Genomic DNA, 21278 nt, shown 5'->3' on the forward strand with positions numbered 1-21278 from the left:
GTGGAAAAATAGCCCAGGCATTAGCCTACTGGCTTTTCATTGCGATTTAAAAGGCTGAGGAGGGAAAAAAGTGATTTTTCAGTTATTCATGCACATAGCTTCAGAATTGTACAAGTTGGTGGTAGCTTTCATAGATCAAAGAATTATACTTGTACGTAGGACTTGAAGAAACAAAAATCATAAAGATTTTTATTTTTAATACGTTATTTTCTTAAATGTTGAGATTTCCACCTACATTAATTTTGTCTGAGTCTTTTCACACTTAATTGCAGGCTACACAGTGGAGTTTTTCTCATCCTTATTTGTATGGTTGTTCTTGGTGCATCACAGAAATATGTGACATTATGGACTGCTTTATTAAATTCCCAGTTCAGCTGACAGTGATGCCAGTCATTTATTCACTATACACAATTTACCTGCACAAAAACCATAGCAAACAATTGTTAATGCGTGGTCTGAATTGACTAAACTATGCAATCCAAAGTCTACATAAAAGCCTTACTTATTTCTAACCCTGTGGCTAAAGAACAAAAACAACGAAAAAAAAAAAAGGGGGGGAAAAAATATACAAAAAAACTCTTTCTCCTCACCCATCCCCACCTAATTTTTTTTCTTTCATCTATGGTCAGATTAGCAAGTCAGCACTGTCAATAAATAAACTAGAGAAGTTGTTTATTTTTATGTACTACTGAGAACAGTGTCGTCTTGTGGCCGTTCTCGTAGACTGTGTTGGTTTAACAAGCGTCCAACCCTTTTGTCTTGTTGTTTTTTGTCTTTCCTGCTCCCTGTCCCCTTGTTCCCACAGGCTGTGCGTTTGTCACATTTTCTACAAGGGCAATGGCACAGAATGCAATCAAAGCCATGCACCAGTCTCAGACCATGGAGGTACAGTACTGTATCATTTGCCCTTTCTTTGTTTTCTTTGTGCAAATGATTGCGAATGGTAAAGCCATGCTCTCCTGGATCAGATCAGACACATGACAATCACAGATTTAAACTTTTTACTGACTCACTCTACCTGTCTTTGTGAAGCTTATTTTTCTTAATGACCTGAAAGCACACAATAAGGTTGCTGTGTGGTATCCAAACATGGCGCTTGATCATTTTGATCATCTTGATCATTTCAGTGGCATTCAGCAGAAAATAAAAATGCTGTGAATACTGCTCCTCAGTCATACTCAGAGTATATCTGATGGGTAAATTACCTTTAATTTTAACACACACAACCCCAAAGAAAAATCTTAGTTTCTTTTAAATAGATTTTTAAGTGTTGTGGTTTGCACTGCTCTGAGAAAAAGCTCAAGAGATTTAACCTGGCCACGCTGAGTTACTAGTGCATGTGTTTTTCTGCAAATAGAATCTCTTTTTAAGTTAATATAATTTCTCCTTCTTCATGTAGCCAATAAAAATGCTAATGATGACAGAGCATATCAAAGTGTGGCACTTCCTGCAGAGCACCATCGTGGCTGCCCCCTCACAAGCAACGCTCTTTATTTCCTTCCAAACTGCCTCTATGGCCTCGTATTTTATCATGATGAGCAACACAAAACTTTAAATCTGTTCACTTAATGTGAATATAGCTGCAGGCTAACGATCCGTTCATTGGAGTGGTTATCTAATGCCACGGCTTGTCTGGCAATCTCAAAACTTTTTTCAGTCTGTGATTTTTGTCATGGTCTTTCAGAATTTTGCACAAAAAACCGCACAAGTATGAAGTCTTTACTTACTCTGGATCTTCTAGCTTATCATTGGAGAGTGCATGTTATACTGTATTATGTATACTGTATCTTCGTGTAGTGATGATTTTTCTCAGAGGTGGCATTGATGTTATGTGCACTTGTTTCTTTTTTTATTTATTTTTCCACCAGGACCTTTCGATTTTTTTTTTTTTTTCTCAGTGATTTTTCTTTGCAATGCTCTAGTCTCCCAAAGCATGCTGGGTGCTAAACAATCATTATTGCGTCATGTCGTTGAGCTGCTTTGTGTAACGAGCCAAGCGGGGAGACCAGGGGTGGGAGGGTGGACAGAGGAGAAGAAGGAGAAGATAAAAATCAAGACAGTGCATGAAAATGTCACTAACTGTTTCCTGTATACTACAAGTAATGGTATCAGCATTGCAAATCTATTGTCTTTCCAAACATCACGTTTGAATTTGGTTGAGCTTCTTTTATAATTGATGTGTTTTCTTTTCAGTGCAATGCATTTTTAGACCCTGAGTATACAGTTTTAGATGAGAATCTGCCAATGAGATGAGAATAATTGAAATGATCTTTACTAGAAAGCTGCTGTTATACAATCTATGCAGTCTGACAGTATATTGTGAAAAAACTGCCACTTTGAGTCTCTGAAATAATACTCGTAGTAATTTGTCTGCCATGCACTGCTCCATTAATTCAGATCTATATGTTTTGCTGGGTTTGATTCCAAGCGAAAAAGAAATGTTTATTGGTAATACTTTGTTTTACCTATATTTTCCATGTGTTTTAATGTATTTTTTTGTTTAGCAAAATGAATTTTACACAGCTCTACCTCAGAAGATGGTAAAATTAAAGATATAATACCTCCCAGACAAACTCTCCCATTCTTCTGTTGTATGCAGTGCTCCAAATGAGGCTGCATTTTGATGGGATTCTCTTGTTGACTTTAGCTCTATAGAATACTTACTCTTGAATCAAAAAATTTCTGAACACCTTTAGAGACATCATCAGTGAGATCCCCAAATTGACAAGGCGATTCCAAATATTTTGCACTTTGAACATCTGGGTCTTTGTGTCAGTTGAGCTTAGGGTGAGAGTCCCTTCTTGGAGAGAAGCAGCACACCCTCCAGCTCCGTGGGTGAGGGACTCAACGGAGTCTGTACCTTCTGTCTTGACAACACAAAGAAAAGTATGAAGGCAGCACCGGCTGTTGGGAAGAAAATTACACTAATTGGGGTGGAAATACCACACCATTGAATGAGGAAGGGAGGTGCCCCTTGTGTATGTGCTGGGAGCTTCCTCTCAAGATAGAAAATGGAAGATCATAACAGAGAAGCCATGCAAAAAAATTTTGCTCGCTTTTGCCAATACTCTTCTAGTAAAAAGTTAACTTGTGTTAGCTAGTGTTAAGTCTCAGTTCTTGGCCTGAAACAGTGGTCCTTGGACATTTTTGTTTCATGGTTTTTTGCAAACAAAAGTGGGCTTGGGGGACAATACGTAGTACAGAATTATGTTTCAACCCAATTACTGCAGAATTTTTTTTCTGATTTCATTATTTTCAGTTCTTTGGCATGCATCATTGACCAGGATGAATTTTCAAAGTGGGCTAAGAAAGAACAATGGAGATTTTAATGTCCAGATGAACACGTCTCCCAGAATAATGAATTCTCTTGCTGCTCTTTCCACCTGACTTTCTGACCTGGTTAAATCAACTGATTTTAAAAACATAATTGCTGCTGTAGAGTTTTTGCTCTTCTATCTCATTTCTGTGGAATTTTTTGTTTGTTTAAGGCATTCAAATGCAGCACCAGTAGAAGACACTAATTTGTTATCGTGGAGTAAATTTGATGCAACAATAACAACCCTTTTCTCATATAGAGCCACTTGCTACATATAATTTCAGTCTTCAGAATGTTTGCTCTCTTGAAAATGATGAAGTGATGAAATATAGAGCAGACAGTGAAGAAATGAGTTATAGATTCATAAATTGCAGAGATATTGTTTTTATACAATTTACTGACATTTAAGCATTCATAAATATGATGTCAGCTGTAGTGTTGAGTGCTGAGCTGCTGAACTGAGCACTGAAATAGCCATATAATATTTCTTCCTTTGAAATTAATTTCTATTTCTTCGGAAATAGACTTGATTCTCCTGTACATCTAGGTAGAAGGCAGTGAGTTTTGGTTGTTCTTAGCCCAGTGCTACCAAACCTCATATTAAATGGAAACAGCTTGCTTTTTTTATTAGCGAAACCAGAAAAATCTCTCTCACACCCTCCACCCCCCAGCTCCTTTTTCCTTCTTTTTTTTAAAAGGGTCTTGTTTTTAATATTAGTATAAAAATCACTAGAGAGAGGTAATAGTGCAACAAGTTGACTCCTTCATAATCTTTATTTGATTGCTGGAGTGGTACATATCTCCTTTCTTCCTCACTGAAACACTGAAAGGCATTTTTACAATGAAATGCACTGGAAAGGAGTTGGAGGTGGAATAATAAATCACAAGTGATGATTTTCTAAGATCATTGTAAAGGAACAGTATTGATGGGAGATCTTCATACAAGAGATATTATTATTGTGGTTTATTTCATCATTTCGTCTGTTGATTCTGAATATTCTTATCATTTGTCCTTGGGTGAGATTCTTCAGAGAAAAGGTACACGGCTGCTTTTTGTAAATAATAGAGGACAGGAACTTTTCTGAAGATGTTCACAGTGTTGTGAGAGCAGCCATGGGAACAGTTAGATTAAGTACAACCCTACTTCACATCCCACGCTATACACTTTGGCTGAAGTGCTGCTTTGTTTTTTGGACTTGAGTCACCTTTCACTACTACCATTGTGTTCAGATTGAAGTTAGACAAGAAATTAGTACAACAAAACATGGCGGGTGGAGGGAAGCTATTCGTTGGATCCTGTGAAGTTGGAAAACTATGAAATGGATTGACAGTTTCTATGACTCACAAAATGCTTGAATTAATTTGAAGAACTGAATCATTGCAGTATATAGGTTACTCCCTTGATTTGAAAAAATGAAGCCTTGAAAGGTTAAAATATGAAAATATTTGTTAGCAGGGGAAAAAAATAATAGAGCGAGAGCAACAGAGACATCTTTCGTATTCACGTCTCATTCTCTCGGTGACTTTGCCCAGGAATACCTAACCTGAAGTCCAAGGGAAATATCCAGCTTACCTCAAAAATCCATCTGGTTCATGACCTCCTACTTCTTCTCAAGGGTCCCTCAGACATGGGCGAGGAGTAGGCTGCAGACCACATCTCTAGTTCTTTCTCGCAGCATCCCTGTTTCCTAAGGTGTCTTATAACCCTCCCATATCATGTAACAAGAGGCTCATAGAAGCAGTAGAAGAAATGATGGCAATCAGGAATGATCTGCTATCACCAGAACTAGTCACTTTTGGTCTGCATCCTGCCCTTTGTTCACATCTCAAGGGTGCTTGATACAAAGCCTGCCTGGGAGTGGACTGCAGGTGGGTGGATTGTCCTAGCAGCATCACCCTTTGTGCTCACTTCGGACTGGGGGTCCTGTATATGAAAAGGACCAGTGACCCGCTGATGATGGGTGCTGAAGTAAATCTGTTGCTCACAGTCTATTTACGTAGGGTACACAAGCCAGCTGCATCGAGCATGACTGCCCAGCCAGACTGTGGTGGCAGGGCGGTGTTGGCTGTGTGGTCCCTGGCAGCAGGGAGGTTGGACACCTCTCCCTTTGGCGATGCCTTGAAAACAGACTGCAGACAAAGCATCACGTCCATCTCATCAGCTGTGAAGCTTAATTAAAGAGGACTGGTACACTTCGCTGTCTCTGGCAGCAATTTTGATAGCTGGAAGGAAAAGAGAGCCTGAGGAAAGGTGCTTTATAAAAAGAACTGGAGAATCAGTAATTTCTCCATAGCCTCTTTTCCGAAGAAGCTGAAAATCTTAGGCCTTGCAGGCCTACATATGCCAGTCACAAAGAGAGGGTGAGCGATCAGGTCATGCCATTGCTGGTGGCCCTATGGGTCATGGCTGAGCTCATGAGGCAAGGGTGGCTTGGTGTGATTTAACGCTTCTGTCTTTCCCGATCTGTCTAACCACAGGGCTGCTCTTCGCCAATCGTGGTGAAGTTTGCTGATACCCAAAAGGACAAGGAGCAGCGACGTTTGCAGCAGCAGTTGGCACAGCAGATGCAACAGCTCAATACTGCCACTTGGGGAAACCTCACAGGTCTCGGAGGACTCACACCACAATATCTAGCTGTAAGTTCATTTCAGAGACAATGGCTATATTACACTGTATTTATTTTAGAACCATGTTAAATCAACTATAGTAAACTCTCTGCAATAAATTGCTAAGTCCTCCAGGATACGTAGCATGTCTTTTTCTGTATAAAGAACTCTGTATGTTTATCACATGGTCTAAAAATAAATAACAAGGAATAGAATTTGAATAAACATTTCAAGATGTGTCAGTGCTCTCCAAGGCAAGCATTTAAAGTTTACTCATGCTGCAAAATAAAATTTGATTCCATTAGTTTTATTGTTCTTTTGAATGTTAGAGTCTGGTTTTTATAGCTGGAATAAAATTTAAGTTCTTCCTTAGGGGAGGACAGGTAGGCAGCTGAACACTGTAGGGGTCATATCTATATGGTGCAACCTCTAACGTAGAATGTTGGAGTTCAATCCTCTAATTTTCCACATTTTCATTTGGAAATGGCTTTCACTTTAATCCTGTCAGTGCTAAACATGCGTGGTTCATACTACCTCATACAGAATGTGAAGGTAGCAGGGGAAAGAGATTTGTTTCTCATAAATTTAAAATAGTATTTTCCTTGGTCCGCTTGTAAGAAAGAAACACTAGCTGCTGCCCCTGTTGGAGAAATCTGAAATCCACAGCCATGTGTTTTAGGGCCTGGATGGCCAAGAGAGACTCTCCTGTGGCACAGCTGAGAGGGAGCCCCTGCCTTTTGTGGCTCTGGAGTTGAGAGGTCTGGTTGAGCAGCTTTTGGATAACTTGGTAGTTCCTGACGGTTCCGAGTTACACAAATAGATGAGTCCATATATACATACTGAGTATGCATAAATACATAATTTGTATGCATACAATGCTTTGGTATAGTGATATAATTATAATTATAAACAGTAATTTACTTAGCAATTAAAAATATATATTAGTACTGAGATAGGATAATTAATACTGAGGTAGGCTAAATTGTTATATACAAATACCAGTCTAATGAGTATCTGTGTGCTTGATTCATAAAGATAATAAAGAAAAAACTGAATTCAAGGGGGTGGGGGAGAATGGACCGTGATTGACAGAGATGAGTTATGGTAACTACTAGACTACAGAGGGTTGTAATTAGTCACGCTATGTTGGTTTAAATAGATTTAACACCTGGTTGTTAAAAAGAATAAATTGATTAATTGTTTTAAAGCAGCAATGTTATTGAGTTTCCCTTGTGTCTCTGTGTTTCTTAATAGAGATTAGACATTAATATGGATTTACAGCATTGACTCTAGGGATGTTCATTCCGACAATAGACAGAAGCAAGAGACTATATAAATGTAAAGGAAAGCATAAATACTCCAAATGTGAAATGATAGCTCATTTTAGTTTTATCTTCATTTGTTACATTAGTGTCAGATAGATTGCTGTGTTGTGTTGTTAATTTGCAGCTTCTGCAGCAAGCAACTTCCTCCAGTAACTTGGGTGCCTTCAGCGGCATTCAGCAAATGGCCGGTAAGTTAAAAAACATTTCATTTTGCTCCAGCTATGTTTTGTATTCTTAAACTATTGAATTCTGTACCTCTAATAATCACATTGTCGGGGGCGGGGGGTGTGTTGTGTATTAAATGTGGCAGATGTATTGGCAGGGGACAGCTCGCAGTTCAACATCAATAGAAACACTTTCTCCCCTCTTTCAGAAACTGAAATTAAACCCAGCGCTCCCAGGTTGTGCAAACAGTTTGTCTTGCATTAGTCACCTGCCATTTACCCAAAGTAACCAATTGTAAATTGCAGGAGAGCTCTTAGTCCCTGCAGCTGTATCCTACCCTATGAAAAGTGTCAGTAAAGCAACAGCAGGATTACATTCTAATTTCCAGTGAGATTTCTGTGTCCCGAAAAATCAAATTAATGGCAGCCCTCAAACATTTTAATAATAAGTGGTGAGTAAAAATGTTCTGACCTTTTTAATGAAACCCAAGATTACAGGCCTACCTTCAGTATGAATTTTCAGGCTCCTTTTATAATCATGGAAAATTAACTGGGTGCCTTTTTGACTTTGGAACCCTAGTTGACAAAATTACACAACAGAAGATTTTATGTAAAAGTGTAATCTTTAGTCTGGAGGAAAAAAGAAAGAAAGAAAAGAGGAAAAAAAATCAAAGTGTGAGCGGATTTGAAAGCCAGCTAGTTGGAGGATTTCTTAGTAATGAGCTGTGTGCCAGTAGTAACTGATGTGTAGTGATTAGCAAAAGGTCACTCCCACTGTGTGACCTACCATGCTGATACCCTAACTTAACATGATGCTAGAGAAGGCAGCATGTGCAGTAAATCAGAGCACAGATGCACATTATGCCTGCCGCGAGAAACTGTTAAAAAGCTTTTTTTCTTGTTAGAGGAAGGGAAAAAAAAAAGGAAGCACAAAACCCCTAAATTGCTACATTAGTTTATTTTAATCATGAACCCACTGAATCAATGAAATACAACATTGTGCTTCATCATCACAAAACAAGGGCTAAAATATTCAGAAGTCTTTATGAATACCATTTTCTCTCTCTTCTTTTAATCCTGGTCTTTTGCTTCTTCTTGTTCTGCTTTGAATGAATCCTGAAATACTTTAACAAGTATAGATATAACGCACAGTATAGCTATACCCCACAGGTATTCTTTGCTCAATCGTTATATTATGCCATTATTGCAGTGACATCAGAGACTAATGTGAACCTGCTGTCTGACAATATAAATTGGCCTACAGATGACAATATCTCTGAATTATTCTCTCTTCCTCAGACCTGCTGGCAGTGCTTGCTGCTTCTATTATGTTACACTTGCAATCTAGCATTTTTTCATCAAAAAAATGTATCTTAATATGATAAACAGAACAGAGCGGTTCAGTAACAGTTTTATACTTGGCAGTTTTGGAAGTGGCTTTGAGCTCAGAGATTGTGTTTAATGTTTTCATATTTGGTTAGATCTACAAAATGAAAGAATTGAGACACCAAGGAAAAATAATGTGATATCCATTGCATTATGTGCACCTTAGAAGTTTTCTGTTGCCTGTTTCTCTGTTAGTGTACATTCAGCTTTGTCTTCAAGAACTATGTTAAAACTAAGAATTTTAGTTAAGTAATTTCAGGATGGGCTCTCAATCTAGGATGTGATTTATTCTCTGAAAATCATATGGTCTTGACACTAGTAGAAAGTCATCTTAAGAAATCATAGTGACACATTATTGTCACTTGAGGGATATGCCTTCTTGACTACAGATTAGATTCCTAATGCACTCATCTATGGGATAATTTAATGACTGACTGCTTCTGGAAAAAATGTATTTTTGTCTTATATTCATGTTACCAAAACAGCTTGAAGTTTACTCCTTTCTTTCCCCAAAACATGTAAGTCTTAAACCTTGATGTTCAAGGTCAAATTAGGGATATTAAATTTCTCTCTGAGCTGCAGCTCTACATGAAAGTGCCAAAGACTAAGTGCTATTTCATCATTAGGACTGAGAGTTCATGTTCCCTCCCCAGAAATCACACAGTGCTGTTATGCTGTGCATCTAGTATTAAAGGTTCATTTATTAGGTTTTGTGAAAGGAATAGATAATACTCCTGTGTCTGCAGCAAGATCTTTCATTACCTGCTGCAGCCATCCTTGAATGTTTGTAAAGACCCAGATTTTTTTAATTTAAGCTGTATACACTCATTTTACAAAAGTGAATTTAATATGTATTTCCATATTGTGTGTATCTTACCTATTAATATAGTATTTCAAGGTGAGGAATAAAATCTAGATACAATTGTGTGAGGTGCTAAAGAAGATCCATCATTGCAGCTTGCAAGTACTTTGAGTTTGAGGGGTCCAACTTTTGTCTTTGGAGTCAGTGGGTGTGCTTACCACTGAATTCAGACACTAAAAATTTGACCAAAAGCTACATAAGCCATTGAAATTTCACTCTTACTTACATGTCAGGGCTCTAGCATCTCTTTGCGCTTAAGTCTCAATGAAGAACCTCAGTAAATTTGCAGATGACATCAAGTTGGGCGGCAGCAGAGGGATCTGGACAGGCTGGATCAATGGGCCAAGGCCAATTGTATGAGGTTCAACAAGGCTCACTGCTGGGTCCTGCACCTGGGTCACAACAACCCTGTGCAACGCTACAGGCTTGGGAAAGAGTGGCTGGAAAGCTGCCTGGCAGAAAAGGACCTGGGGGTGCTGGTTGACAGCCGGCTGAATATGAGCCAGCAGTGTGCCCAGGTGGCCAAGAAGGCCAATGGCATCCTGGCTTGTATCAGAAATAGTGTGGCCAGCAGGACTAGGGGAGTGGTTGTGCCCCTGTGCTCAGCATTGGTGAGGCCGCACCTCAATGACTGTGCTCAGTTTTGGGCCCCTCACTACAAGAAAGACATTGAGAGTGTCCAAAGAAGGGCAATGAAGCTGGTGAAGGATCTAGAGCACAAGTCTTGGGAGGAGTGGCGGAAGGAACTGGGGTTGTTTAGCCTGGAGAAAAGGAGGCTCAGGGGAGACCTTATCACTCACTACAACTACCTGAAAGGAGGTTGTAGCGAGGTGGGGGTTGATCTCATTCCGTAGGTAACAAGTGATAGGACAGGAGGAAACAGCCTTAAGTTGCACCAGGGGAGGTTTAGATTGGATATTAGGAAAAATGTCTTCACTGAAAGAGTTGTCAAGCATTGGAACAGGCTGCCCAGGGAAACAGTTGAGTCACCATCTCTGGAGGTATTTAAGAGACATGTCAACGTGGCACTTAGAGACATGGTTTAGTGGTGGACTTGGCAGTGTTAGGTTAATGGTTGGACTGGATGATCTTAAAGGTGTTTTCCAACCTAAACGATTCTATGATCCTAAATCACAGTTTGCTAAATTAGGACTTCCAGTACAGCCACTCCCTTGACCAAATATAGGGACCTTTGGATCTGCAAGAATTTATTTGTACTGCTAAAGCTCGTGTGTCTGTATTGAACAGAAAGGACACAGCACACTCCCTGCTGCACATGTGAAGAAATATTTGCCATGCAGTCCTCAGCGATATTATTTCAAAGCAATTTTCTTTGCTAGCAGAGAAAAGACGCTGATCTTCAGTGTGAAGTTTTAAATTCCCTTTCCCTAATATCATGCCTCAGTCTACTTAAAGTAGTTTTTATGTGGCAAAAGCAAGGATTCTTTGGTTTTGTTGAAAGGAATGGGTCTTTTAGGCATTACTGGTTGAAGAGAATTGGAGTTTGTTTGGGAGCTGGGGATCCAATCCAATGAAAAATAGGGATTTTTCTCAAGAACTCACTAACACACAGACATTAAACACACAGAGCACCAGCTCCAAAAGCAAATGCTGTTCTTGCTGTAGCGGCTCACTGGTGCTACTGTATGTTCAGTATTGACTTTGCCCTGTGTTCATAAACCATGTGTGAAGTCCAAGCACATCATGAAACTGGCTCACCTAAAATTTGTGAAACATTAAAATTTGAGAGACAAAAAGTAGAGGTTTGTCATCTAGCTTTGCAAGCTTTAAGGTTCCACACTTGGTTCCTCAGTTTAGGTTTTCTTATTTTTATTGAAAAATTAGATTTTCATGAAATTATTTGATTTCAGAAGCCAAGCCGAAGAAAGAAGTGTAATATGTCTTGACTGGTAATAAAGTTGGGAGAGTTGGCACTGCTGCCTTTGGTATTATAGTAATGCCCTGGTCTTGATTACAGGAGCTAACCCTACCTTGCCAAACTCTGCTTCACTGTCCTTTGTAAAACATACAAGCACATACCATCATCAAGTGTGTATTTTATAGTGAGTACTTCCTCACTTTTCCTCCCCTCCTCTAATATCTGCTAATGCTAATTTAAAGGCAGTGTTGTCTCTCACATACCTCTCAAGCTTCAGTGTCTAGCCTGTCCTTTGTCTTTGGGGAAGGCTGATAAGATAGATGAATTATATTATGTGATTTGATTAATGCTACATTAAGCATTAGCAACCTTTCAAGCAAAAAAGATTCCTCCTTCAAATATATACAAATTGCATGGAAAGCTTCGTTCAAAGGAGATTGGTGTCATTTGAACATTTGCATTGAATTTGGCTGGCACTGGATCAGGTCCTAAAAGCTGCAGTTATTTAAGCCAACCTGCCTGTTTAAGAACCTGGAAAGTACTATACTGACAGTATAAACAAGGAGGGTTTATATTACATATGGTGATTGTAGAAAATTGAAATGTTCAAAAATATACAATCTATGAAGATTTTCTGTTGTCCACTAATGTAAAATGTTTTGGCAGGAATAAATATTCGCTCATACATAAATATTTTTATATGTGTGACCATTCAGGACATATAAACATGTACAGTACTCAGACACACAGGCACTCTCTTAATTTCATTGAACAGACAGTATATTTTGCTTTCTGAAGTCATACAGGAGAAGAAACCGTGCTTTTGTTTCTTCTTGCTTTGGCTTTTGGCTTTCAGATCCCTAAACCCTCTACAGCTGGGACTTTTTATATTTTTCCAATGTATGGGTTTTTTTCTAGTCCTTTCCAAACTCTCTCACAGTTTGGTTGCATTTTGGGTTGAACTTCTGGCCCTTTCTGAGCCCTGTTCAATCCATTTCACCCTTCTTCTGTTACCCAAGCCAGATTTCCTCCTGTTGCAGTCTGTAGGAGCAGATGGGTGAGAGAAACTCTGTGAGGTTCTGCTGTCTGAATATTTTCCTCTAATTGTTGGATTGGCTCAGTGGATCTGGAGGGACCAGTTGGAAGCCAGGACCATCTGCACGAAAGCTCTATACTTTTGCATTGGCCCAAGGATCCTTTATATCCTCTGACTCTTTGATGGCTTCATTCCAGCAAAGCCATACTGAAGAAGGGTTTCTCCTGCTATGACCTCTTTAGGGATATCATATTAAAAGTAAAGGTCACTGAGAAACTGTTTCCAGCTCGAGGGAGATAGCTGTTTCTTAAAGATAACTACCAGTTTTGAAAATGTTGACCTCAGGGACCAAAAACATTGAGCTTTTGTAACACTAATTCCACTGAAAGTCTTACTTAAATTAACACACACAATTAGCTGCTTTTTTTTTTTTTTTAGCTAATAAATTAAACAACTCTGTGTAGCATTTTTTTGGAGAGGCAGAATTTGAAGTAAGTGAGCCTGTTCTCAATCCACACATTGCTCATGCTCTCAGGAGAAAGAGAGGCACCTTGAGAGGAAAACCAACGCTCAGCAGTTTATGAGATGTGCTTATTCAGGTGGTAAAAGTGCATGATGTGGAAGTTTGGCCGAGTCTGGACACAAGATCTGTAGCTCTGTCTGGGCTTTCCATAAACGGCAAAAGGAAGGAGAGGGGCTTTGTCTTGCCTTGGTTTCTCTGTGGGTGAAAGTCATCCCACTGAACCTCAGCATTTCGGAAATTAGGCATCTGGTCTCCCTGCGATGTCAATGAAGAGGGAGTCACTCACAGGCTGCCATTCATCCTACCAAGGGCTGGGGTTAATCTGTCTATAGGATCAGATGAATCATCCGCTCATTCTCTATCCCTTGACTATAGCAAGAGCCTGGGCAAGTAACTTTTATTCGGATAAAGGTAGATAAGATGAATCCTTCCCACTAGGACTGGGGAAGTTTCAATTGAGAAAAGCACATTTCTTTCCAGGAATGTATTTAGAGCCTGTGTAACTTGAAAATGTGCTGAAATCCTACGTGAGTCAACTAGTAACTCTAGTCTTCAGCTGGATTTAAGGATATACTCTTAAAAAACAGGGCAGAATCAAATTTGGACATTAAAAGCTTTGCTAACTCAAACACTAAATGTTCAGGGTACTTTAAGCACTGTTCAGATAAGCAGCTTTTCTGAAGGTAGGTACGGAGTATATATGGTTTGATGGAACTAGCACTCAGGTCTCTTGTTTCTTTTAATTCTTAGACTATTGCTAGAATAACATTGCAGTCTTTCAGGCACAGGCCATGAAGCCTTTACCCCCATTTTTAACATTTAAATGGCTGATGTCAGTGTCAGCAAATAGTTGGTTTTTGGCCTGCAGATGATAAATTTTACCTTAATTCATGATTTTTAAGCTGCAGTCAGGATTTTATTCAGAAGGATTAAATCCTAATAATTGGGAAGGATAAAATTTCCAAAGAAAAGGAAGTCAGGTTAGTGGGAACTGCTTATGAGCTATCCAGATTTGGCTCTGATAATCACCACTAACTTTGAAACTCACCATGCATATATTGTCACTAAAACATAGCTAGTGTCTTCCTTTATTAGGAATTTGTTCAGCAAGTGAATCTCAGCTATTTTCTAATATGATTTTATTATGGTTTTGGAAACCCAAGAGCTGATGAGGCCTAAGAAGTCTTCAGGAATGGCTCATGACTGTTGCCTCCTCTACAAATACTCACTAATTCCAAATTTACAGCTATCACAGGAGAAAAGCCGTGGTGACTGAAATGAGGCAAATTGCTTCAGTGTATGAAAGTTTGTGTCAGAGGCAGCACAAGAAGTTGTAAAATGTAAATCTCGTGCTCTCAAATTTCCCCGTGTTTTCACAGAACTGCATCTGTGACTGTGCAGCACTACAAAAATTTCCTGTGAATGTGCTAATAGGCCTTATGAGAATGTTCTATCACCATCCATCTGTCACTTTTTAACAGGCCTGATTGGCAAGCACTTGTAACAACTGACATCTGTTCTCGCTTATTGATATGTAGATTTATGGTAATTGCTGTGAACAATAAGACACAAAATTACCTAAGGTGAACATTAAATTAAATTTTCATGCCCCTATCCTTATAAATAATTTTTTTTTAAATCTTAAGTTTCAAGCAAGGCATACTGTGCTTCTGTTTTGTACATAATTTAATTGTTTTTTTAATCTGCCAAATAACAAAATGAAAGTTGAATTTCCTTGCAATCTTGAATATTTGCCAAGCTGATAGCACATTAGTAAATACATGTTATTAAAAATGGAATCAAACTGTATTGTGATTCTGGTTTTTTTAATCATTTCCCTTTAATTCCCAACATCGTCTCCATCATGAAGATCAAGAGTTATTCCTTACACAGAAGTTTTTTTTTTTTCCTCTACAGGGGGATTTTCATTTTTCATGTGCAGCTCTGCCTGTGAGGCTGTTCTTCAGTGTTAAGCAATTTGCATTTCTTCAGAGAGAGGTGCATTTGCTGAGTGAGCAGCACTTCCAAATAAAAATTATCTACTCATTTGCGGTCCAGCTCTGTTGCGGGATTTGGGACTGTTTTGAAAAAGCTGTAGGATTTGAAATGTATGAAGACAGTGTGTGAAAGGAGAGGGAATGAGAGAGCAGATTAGTCCCACAGAACTATACCTTAGCTGAAGTTCAATTGAACCAAAAATCCCCATTTTAAAGGAAAGTATTTTCTGGGTCTGGGACTTGAGAGCATTTGGTTTCCCTCCTCCAAGTTTGTCCTAGCAAGTGGGATTTGACGCACTTGACAAGATGATGGGAGAAACCAATAAAGAGGGAGCAGAGACGGTAAAATGCCTGGGGAATGTGAAACAGTGATGACAGGACTTATTTTTTATACGTTTGAGCAGACAGAGGATCCTAAAGAGGATGCATATTAAGTGACAAACCTGTTGACACCATCAGCTCTAGAGCATGCTGGATGACGGCATGTGCCGTGAGCCCTTGCTGACAGTCACATTTGGGTGCTCTGTTGAGCAGGGCTCTTTGCTGTCCTCTGTTATGCGAGTGTGACAACAGCAAGCAGTCTTTTTTCCTGAAGGCACCGAAGCTGACACCCTGTAACATCTGCAGAGCTGGTTTGTGGCCAGTGTCTTTTAGTCACCTCTACAGTAAAACACACTGGGTGGGGAGACAGCTTCGTCACCGCCTAGCTCTTGTTTGTTAATCCTCTTTTGGCATTGAAACTGTTTCGTCAAGTTGATGGGTTCCTCTTGTGCTTCCACAGGAAATGTTCCACTATTAAAAAAAATGGTTTTGTGGGATGAGGCAATGCTGGTGTTTGTTTTGCATCCACGCAGGCGTGATGGTGTTTCGTGAGCCCAGAGAGAGAGCAGTTGTTTGTTCCGCTGCCTGTTGACCTTGTTGTGCCTGCTTTACTTTTCCTGGAGTGCTGTACAGTGCATGTATGCTGCCTTCCAGCTTCACAGCCCTCTATGCTCATAGCCTTCCGCAGCCTTGCATGCATGGGCAAAGACATACACATAAAGTGCAATAGAAAAAGCAGTATTAAATTGCTTCAAAATCCATTTGCGTCTAAACTGAGGTTTGGAGAAAGGTCCATGTGTTTTCCAGAAGCATCCAGGATTTCATTAGGTGAAGCTGTTTTGCAGTCTCTCCTCTAGTACTGTTCTGTATTTGTTCGCTATTATTTAATCCTGCTACGTGTGCTGTTTAAAAGTCCAAAGTGGAAATCTCCCCACAGAATATAAGCTTATTATGACTGATCCTTCTGATGAATAACTAACCAGTGGGTGACAGAAAACCACACTGCCATGGTGGAGAGCAACTCACTGCTTTCCCAAATCTCTTTGAACAGAATATGGCCTCATGGAAGACCAGCAATGTTTGCTGGACATTCTTTGCTGAATTACTTACACTTCTTACGAAAGAGTAAGTAAATTGTATTTGAGGACCAAATATCAATCCAGGATGAAAATGGATTCCGTATTTTATTTTGAGAACCACGTCTGCTTTGTTTGAGAAGAGCTGGACCCCATCTTAAGTCTTCTCCATCCTTAAAATCTTGTTTGAAATAATCTCCAGAATCTATACTATTAAAGAAAGAGGATTTTTTAATTAAAAAAAAAATATTTACACCTGAGGCAAGCAAGTAGGTCAACTGAGTAATTTAAAAAAATAAATTAAGATTATGCTTGCATATCTGAATTTCTATCTGAATTATACTTTTTGACTGAAAAGTTCACCAGAGATTGAATTCGAAAACTGTTATGAATTTCCTTACCATCTCTGATTTCAGAAATTTAATTGTTAATATGGTGCTGCTTCTAAAACTTAGTTTTAGACTGATAGTAAAAAAAAAGGTTTTAAAAATATTCAATCAACTTTTCCTGCTTTAGATTACTTTGTTCAAGGTTTGCAATGTTTAAGCAGTTTTATTCTATTCATCTGGGCATTCAATATCTATAAAATGTCCATGTAATTAAGGTAGTTTTCCCATTTCAGAGTTATCTTTGTATTTTAAGCACTTAAACTTTGTGAGAGCTGGTTTAGAAGAGTGACCAAATTGCAACAGTGACCCGTGATCACTTTATTTAGTACTTACACCTAATTGTCTAGGTTAATAATGACTTGTGACTAGGGTAGCTTTACTTCATCTTGCAAAATAGTTTAGGTTGGTAGTATCTTAGAAAAGTCTTATTTTTTATTGTGGTCATTAGCCTCCAAAAGAAACCTGACAGAGCTTTTTTGGTCACATAATTCCTCAAAGTGTGTTGTGCAGATTCCAGATTACAAAGTGGTGGATCTTAGATCAACTAAAATCTTACTTCTAACACTGTCATTGTGTCACATTTTCAAAAGCACCAACATCTAAGCTGACTTTGGGCATCTGACTGAGGCACAGAAGTCAGAACCTCAGCCAAGTTGTTGTGCTCACCTGAGACCTGACCTGCCTGTTGGAACATTCTCTATTTAAATTTGGGGGTTTATTCACAAATAGATGCTGATATCAAGGTTCATCTGACAGTTCCTAATGCTGGGACAGTAAGGGTACCTCTTTATGGGGCTCACTGATTGTACCAACCTGAGTCTGCAACATTCATGTTTGAAGGTGATATCACTCTCTGTTATTGCAGGAGTTCTCAATTCCTAGAAAATACCTCTCCTTCATTGCATTTTTTTTCCTCTCAAACATACTTACAAAGTATATTTGATCTCTTTTTTTTTTCATCTTCTCCAAATTGTTAAGTTACCCTGGTTTGAGAAAGTCTGCAGGGAGAAGTAATACCTCATTAGACAAACTAACATTCAGAAAAAAATGGACAAGTTTCCAGGCATTTGAGCTCTTCTTTGGGTGTTTCCCAAAACTCATGCAGTCTTCCCAGCTCTATCACTTGGTCTAAAAAAGGTATTTCTTTTCCTACCACCTAACCTTTTGTGTGGATTTACATTATCAGGACTACAAGAACATAATAAAACTCTTCTATTATTTTGGGTTTATGCACTTTGTCATTTCTATCGAAGGCTCAAGCAGCATGCACAGATCTCCCTCATGTGTCCAAACCAAAAAGGATGATCTCTCACTGCCATCCAAACAATCTTTCTCACATCTGTATGTAGGCACCCAGTCTGGACATCACCCCTGTGAACAGTTATTTCTTATTCAGAGGATCCTGAGAAGGATCCAGTCTGGTTAATGCTAGCACCTAACTTGTATCTGCATTTTAGTCTAGTGGAGCAGTTCGCCTTAGAGTAAGTGCCCAAGTATTTTGTCTAGTCCAAAGCAAAAAGGTAGGTACTTTTGAAGGCCTCAGGAGAGACAGACTCCTGTTCCTCTGATTTAAGTGAAATGAATGTCATTTGCTGTTCCTTAATCATCTTTTTTCCATTTCACATAAATTCTATTTATTGTTTGTCCTTTTTTACTTGCCATCTAAATTAAAGCCTTTGCTATTTAAATGCATATATTTCTTCATGGTCCTCTTTGAAATGCAGGTATATCTCCCCCAGATCTTCTAAAATAATGAAGTGACAGACAACTGAGTTAAACTTCATATCACAGTCCAGAGCTTATGGCCTGAAAGTCCCTACCTCAATGATGGCTCTGTGATCAGACTGATACTAATTTGATGTTCTTAGTTCCTATGTGTTTTTAGAAATTAACCATCAAAAGGAAAAATAGCACAATTACTGGCTACTGCACAGTGTAGCCTTAGTATATACATTCAGAGAAGACACAGGAAACAAACTGTATTGATCCCAATTGTATGACCCTGTCCTGAATGTGTTTTAAACGTCAGTTATCTTCTTTATACCCCCTGTTGTGTCAGGAAATAGTATCACACCTGGGCTTCACACAGAGTTTAAATGACTTCTAATTCTACACTCCCCTTATAGAAGAGGCACAAACCAGGTTTAATTTTCCTGACATATAGGCTGGTGCCTTTGCTGTATTCTCTCAACTCCAAGGTAGAGAGGTGAAAGATGTTATTCAAGGACTGTAAGAGGTGGTTCCCAGATTATACATGTCTTGGGAGTGAAAAGAAGAATTGAATCTCTTGACAAGGTATCCCAAGTTCCATGTCCATTGAAAATAGCTTTTTTTTTAATTCTATGTTTTCATTAACCCTATTGTTTCTCCACACAGGCATGAACGCTTTACAATTACAGAATTTGGCAACTTTAGCAGCCGCAGCAGCCGCCGCCCAAACCTCAGCTACCACCACCAATGCAAATCCTCTCTCCACAACGACTGGTGCTCTGGGAGCCCTCACAAGTCCCGGTAAGAGCAGAGTGCTTGCTTTCAAAATACAAACGTGAGAATAAACAGGAAGATGACAATTAAAACCATGATTCCATGCTGTGTCTAAGTTCTGTGCTCATACAAATTCTGAATACCCTTTTAATAGCTGTTTCATTGCTGTTATTTTTAAGCAAATAACTAATTTTTCAAGTGGTCCAATGTGGGCATATTCACCTTTTCAGGCTCATTTCAAGGATCATTAAAGTCTAACAGACCCATCTTACAAAACTCTATATGTAAATTACCATTACATGGGAAACTTAAGCTAAATTTAATTTTTCAGAAAGAATTCAGAAACTGAGCAAATTTTTTCCCTCCTACCGAAAAATCTGCCAAGATGGTTCTTTTTAATCCCTGAGAGACTTTGATCCCAGTACATCATGCACATGTTGCCTTCACCCATCATGAATTTTTGTGAAGTCCTCTCTTTTTTTCCTTCTCTTTTTCTTGCCGTAGCTTCAGTTGAGCTTTCTTCTGGTCCTAACTGAGAATACAGTTACAGAAGTGGTATCAGATGCGCAAGGAATACACAGACAGATTCTGACTTCATTGCACTAAACAGAAGACAGATTTCTGGGGGAATAAGGGACAGAATAAGAGGTGGTGGTGCCTTCATGATCACCATGTAGACATTCAGCCATGCATGTCCAATATCTGCAAAACCCTAGAAAGAAATCAGGGCAAATCCAGAGTTCAGTGACACTTCAACATCTCCCAAATCCACAGAGAGAGATGTTGATTCAGTGTAGTTCCTCTGGATTTACAGTGATGTGGCTGAGTCAAGAATCTGGCCACTTATCTTTACATAAAGGCTGCAGGGTGTAATTATTTGCATCATGAAGTGTGTTTATTGCTGTTCTAAAAAACATTCATATTATTTTAGACACCACTAAAGAACATTTGTGTTTAATCTTGTTTAAGTGTGTATTTATTCCCCATGAAAAAGTAATTCATGGCAGACGGTTTGAGCTCATCAGTAAGGAAAACAGTCTTCACTGCACAATAGAACTGGGACTGAGTGTGGTGCTGGGTGTTAAAGCTGGCCAAAGCTTCCTGTTATGTTACAGTTCTATTGTTTGTTTGGGGAAGAGGTTAAATGGAAGGCAGCTTGGCTAATGCTACATTTCTGCAGAATTTTCCTGGTTTTGGTGTGAGCCTCATCTTGACCTAAAAATAATATTCATTTGCAACGTCTCTGAGAAGCAGATTGGGTGAAAATAATTTTGGCTTGCTGATATATTTTTTTTAAACCTGATCAATCTCTTCCCTCCGTCTTGGAGCTGGGGCTTAACACTTTGCAAAAGGCTAGTCTCAGTGCCAATGTTTCTGCGGTACTCCTGTCTAAATGTCACCCATTTATAGAAGTGAAAATGTTGCATTTCATGCATGCTCTGTAATATCTCTGCAGTTTAGCTGTTAAATGTCTAGTAGCCTGTCCTCCCAAAGCATGCTCAACATTTCTTGAGCCATACTGACAAGACTTCTCAGGGCAACTCAGTGTACTGCACTGTGGTGCAGAGGAGCTGAAAATGAACTTTCCTTATCGTTGCTTCTCTGCAGCAAAGTGGCACCAGAACCTCAGGCAGCAGTATGTTTCTGTTGTGGTCTTTGTCTTGCCATGTTAGCACAGGACTCCAGTTCATCCTTACAGTCCACATTTTCCTCTCTCCCTCTCCAACACAGTCTTCTTATCCAAGCTTGCTGACTTGCTGTTCCCTCTTCTAACCTGGTCTTGAGGCTCCTTGAGTACCTAAAAGATGTTTTCCTCTGATGTCCAAGTCTGCAGAGGCACATAGTTAGAAAGGTGTTTCAACTGGGCTGGGTGGATGTTTTTGGGGGATAACTAGAGCTTAGTATTGCTCAGG

At 39.1% G+C, this 21278-nt stretch overlaps 1 protein-coding gene across 11 annotated transcripts in view; it reads left to right on the forward strand.

Annotated features, from left to right (window-relative positions):
- Positions 1–21278, forward strand: part of CELF2 (CUGBP Elav-like family member 2) — a 385790-nt gene that overhangs the window by 323115 nt on the left and 41397 nt on the right. For 10 of the 11 annotated variants that reach the window (XM_074869739.1, XM_074869737.1, XM_074869735.1 and 7 more), the window contains 4 exons: positions 806–885; positions 5795–5953; positions 7373–7436; positions 19258–19392. In XM_074869739.1, the coding sequence (XP_074725840.1) occupies positions 806–885; positions 5795–5953; positions 7373–7436; positions 19258–19392 (438 nt within the window). The remainder of the gene's footprint in view (positions 1–805; positions 886–5794; positions 5954–7372; positions 7437–19257; positions 19393–21278) is intronic. The other variant, XM_074869746.1, reaches the window with a different exon arrangement.

Source organism: Strix uralensis, chromosome 5, assembly GCF_047716275.1.
Source record: "Strix uralensis isolate ZFMK-TIS-50842 chromosome 5, bStrUra1, whole genome shotgun sequence".
Classification (NCBI taxonomy): domain Eukaryota; kingdom Metazoa; phylum Chordata; class Aves; order Strigiformes; family Strigidae; genus Strix; species Strix uralensis.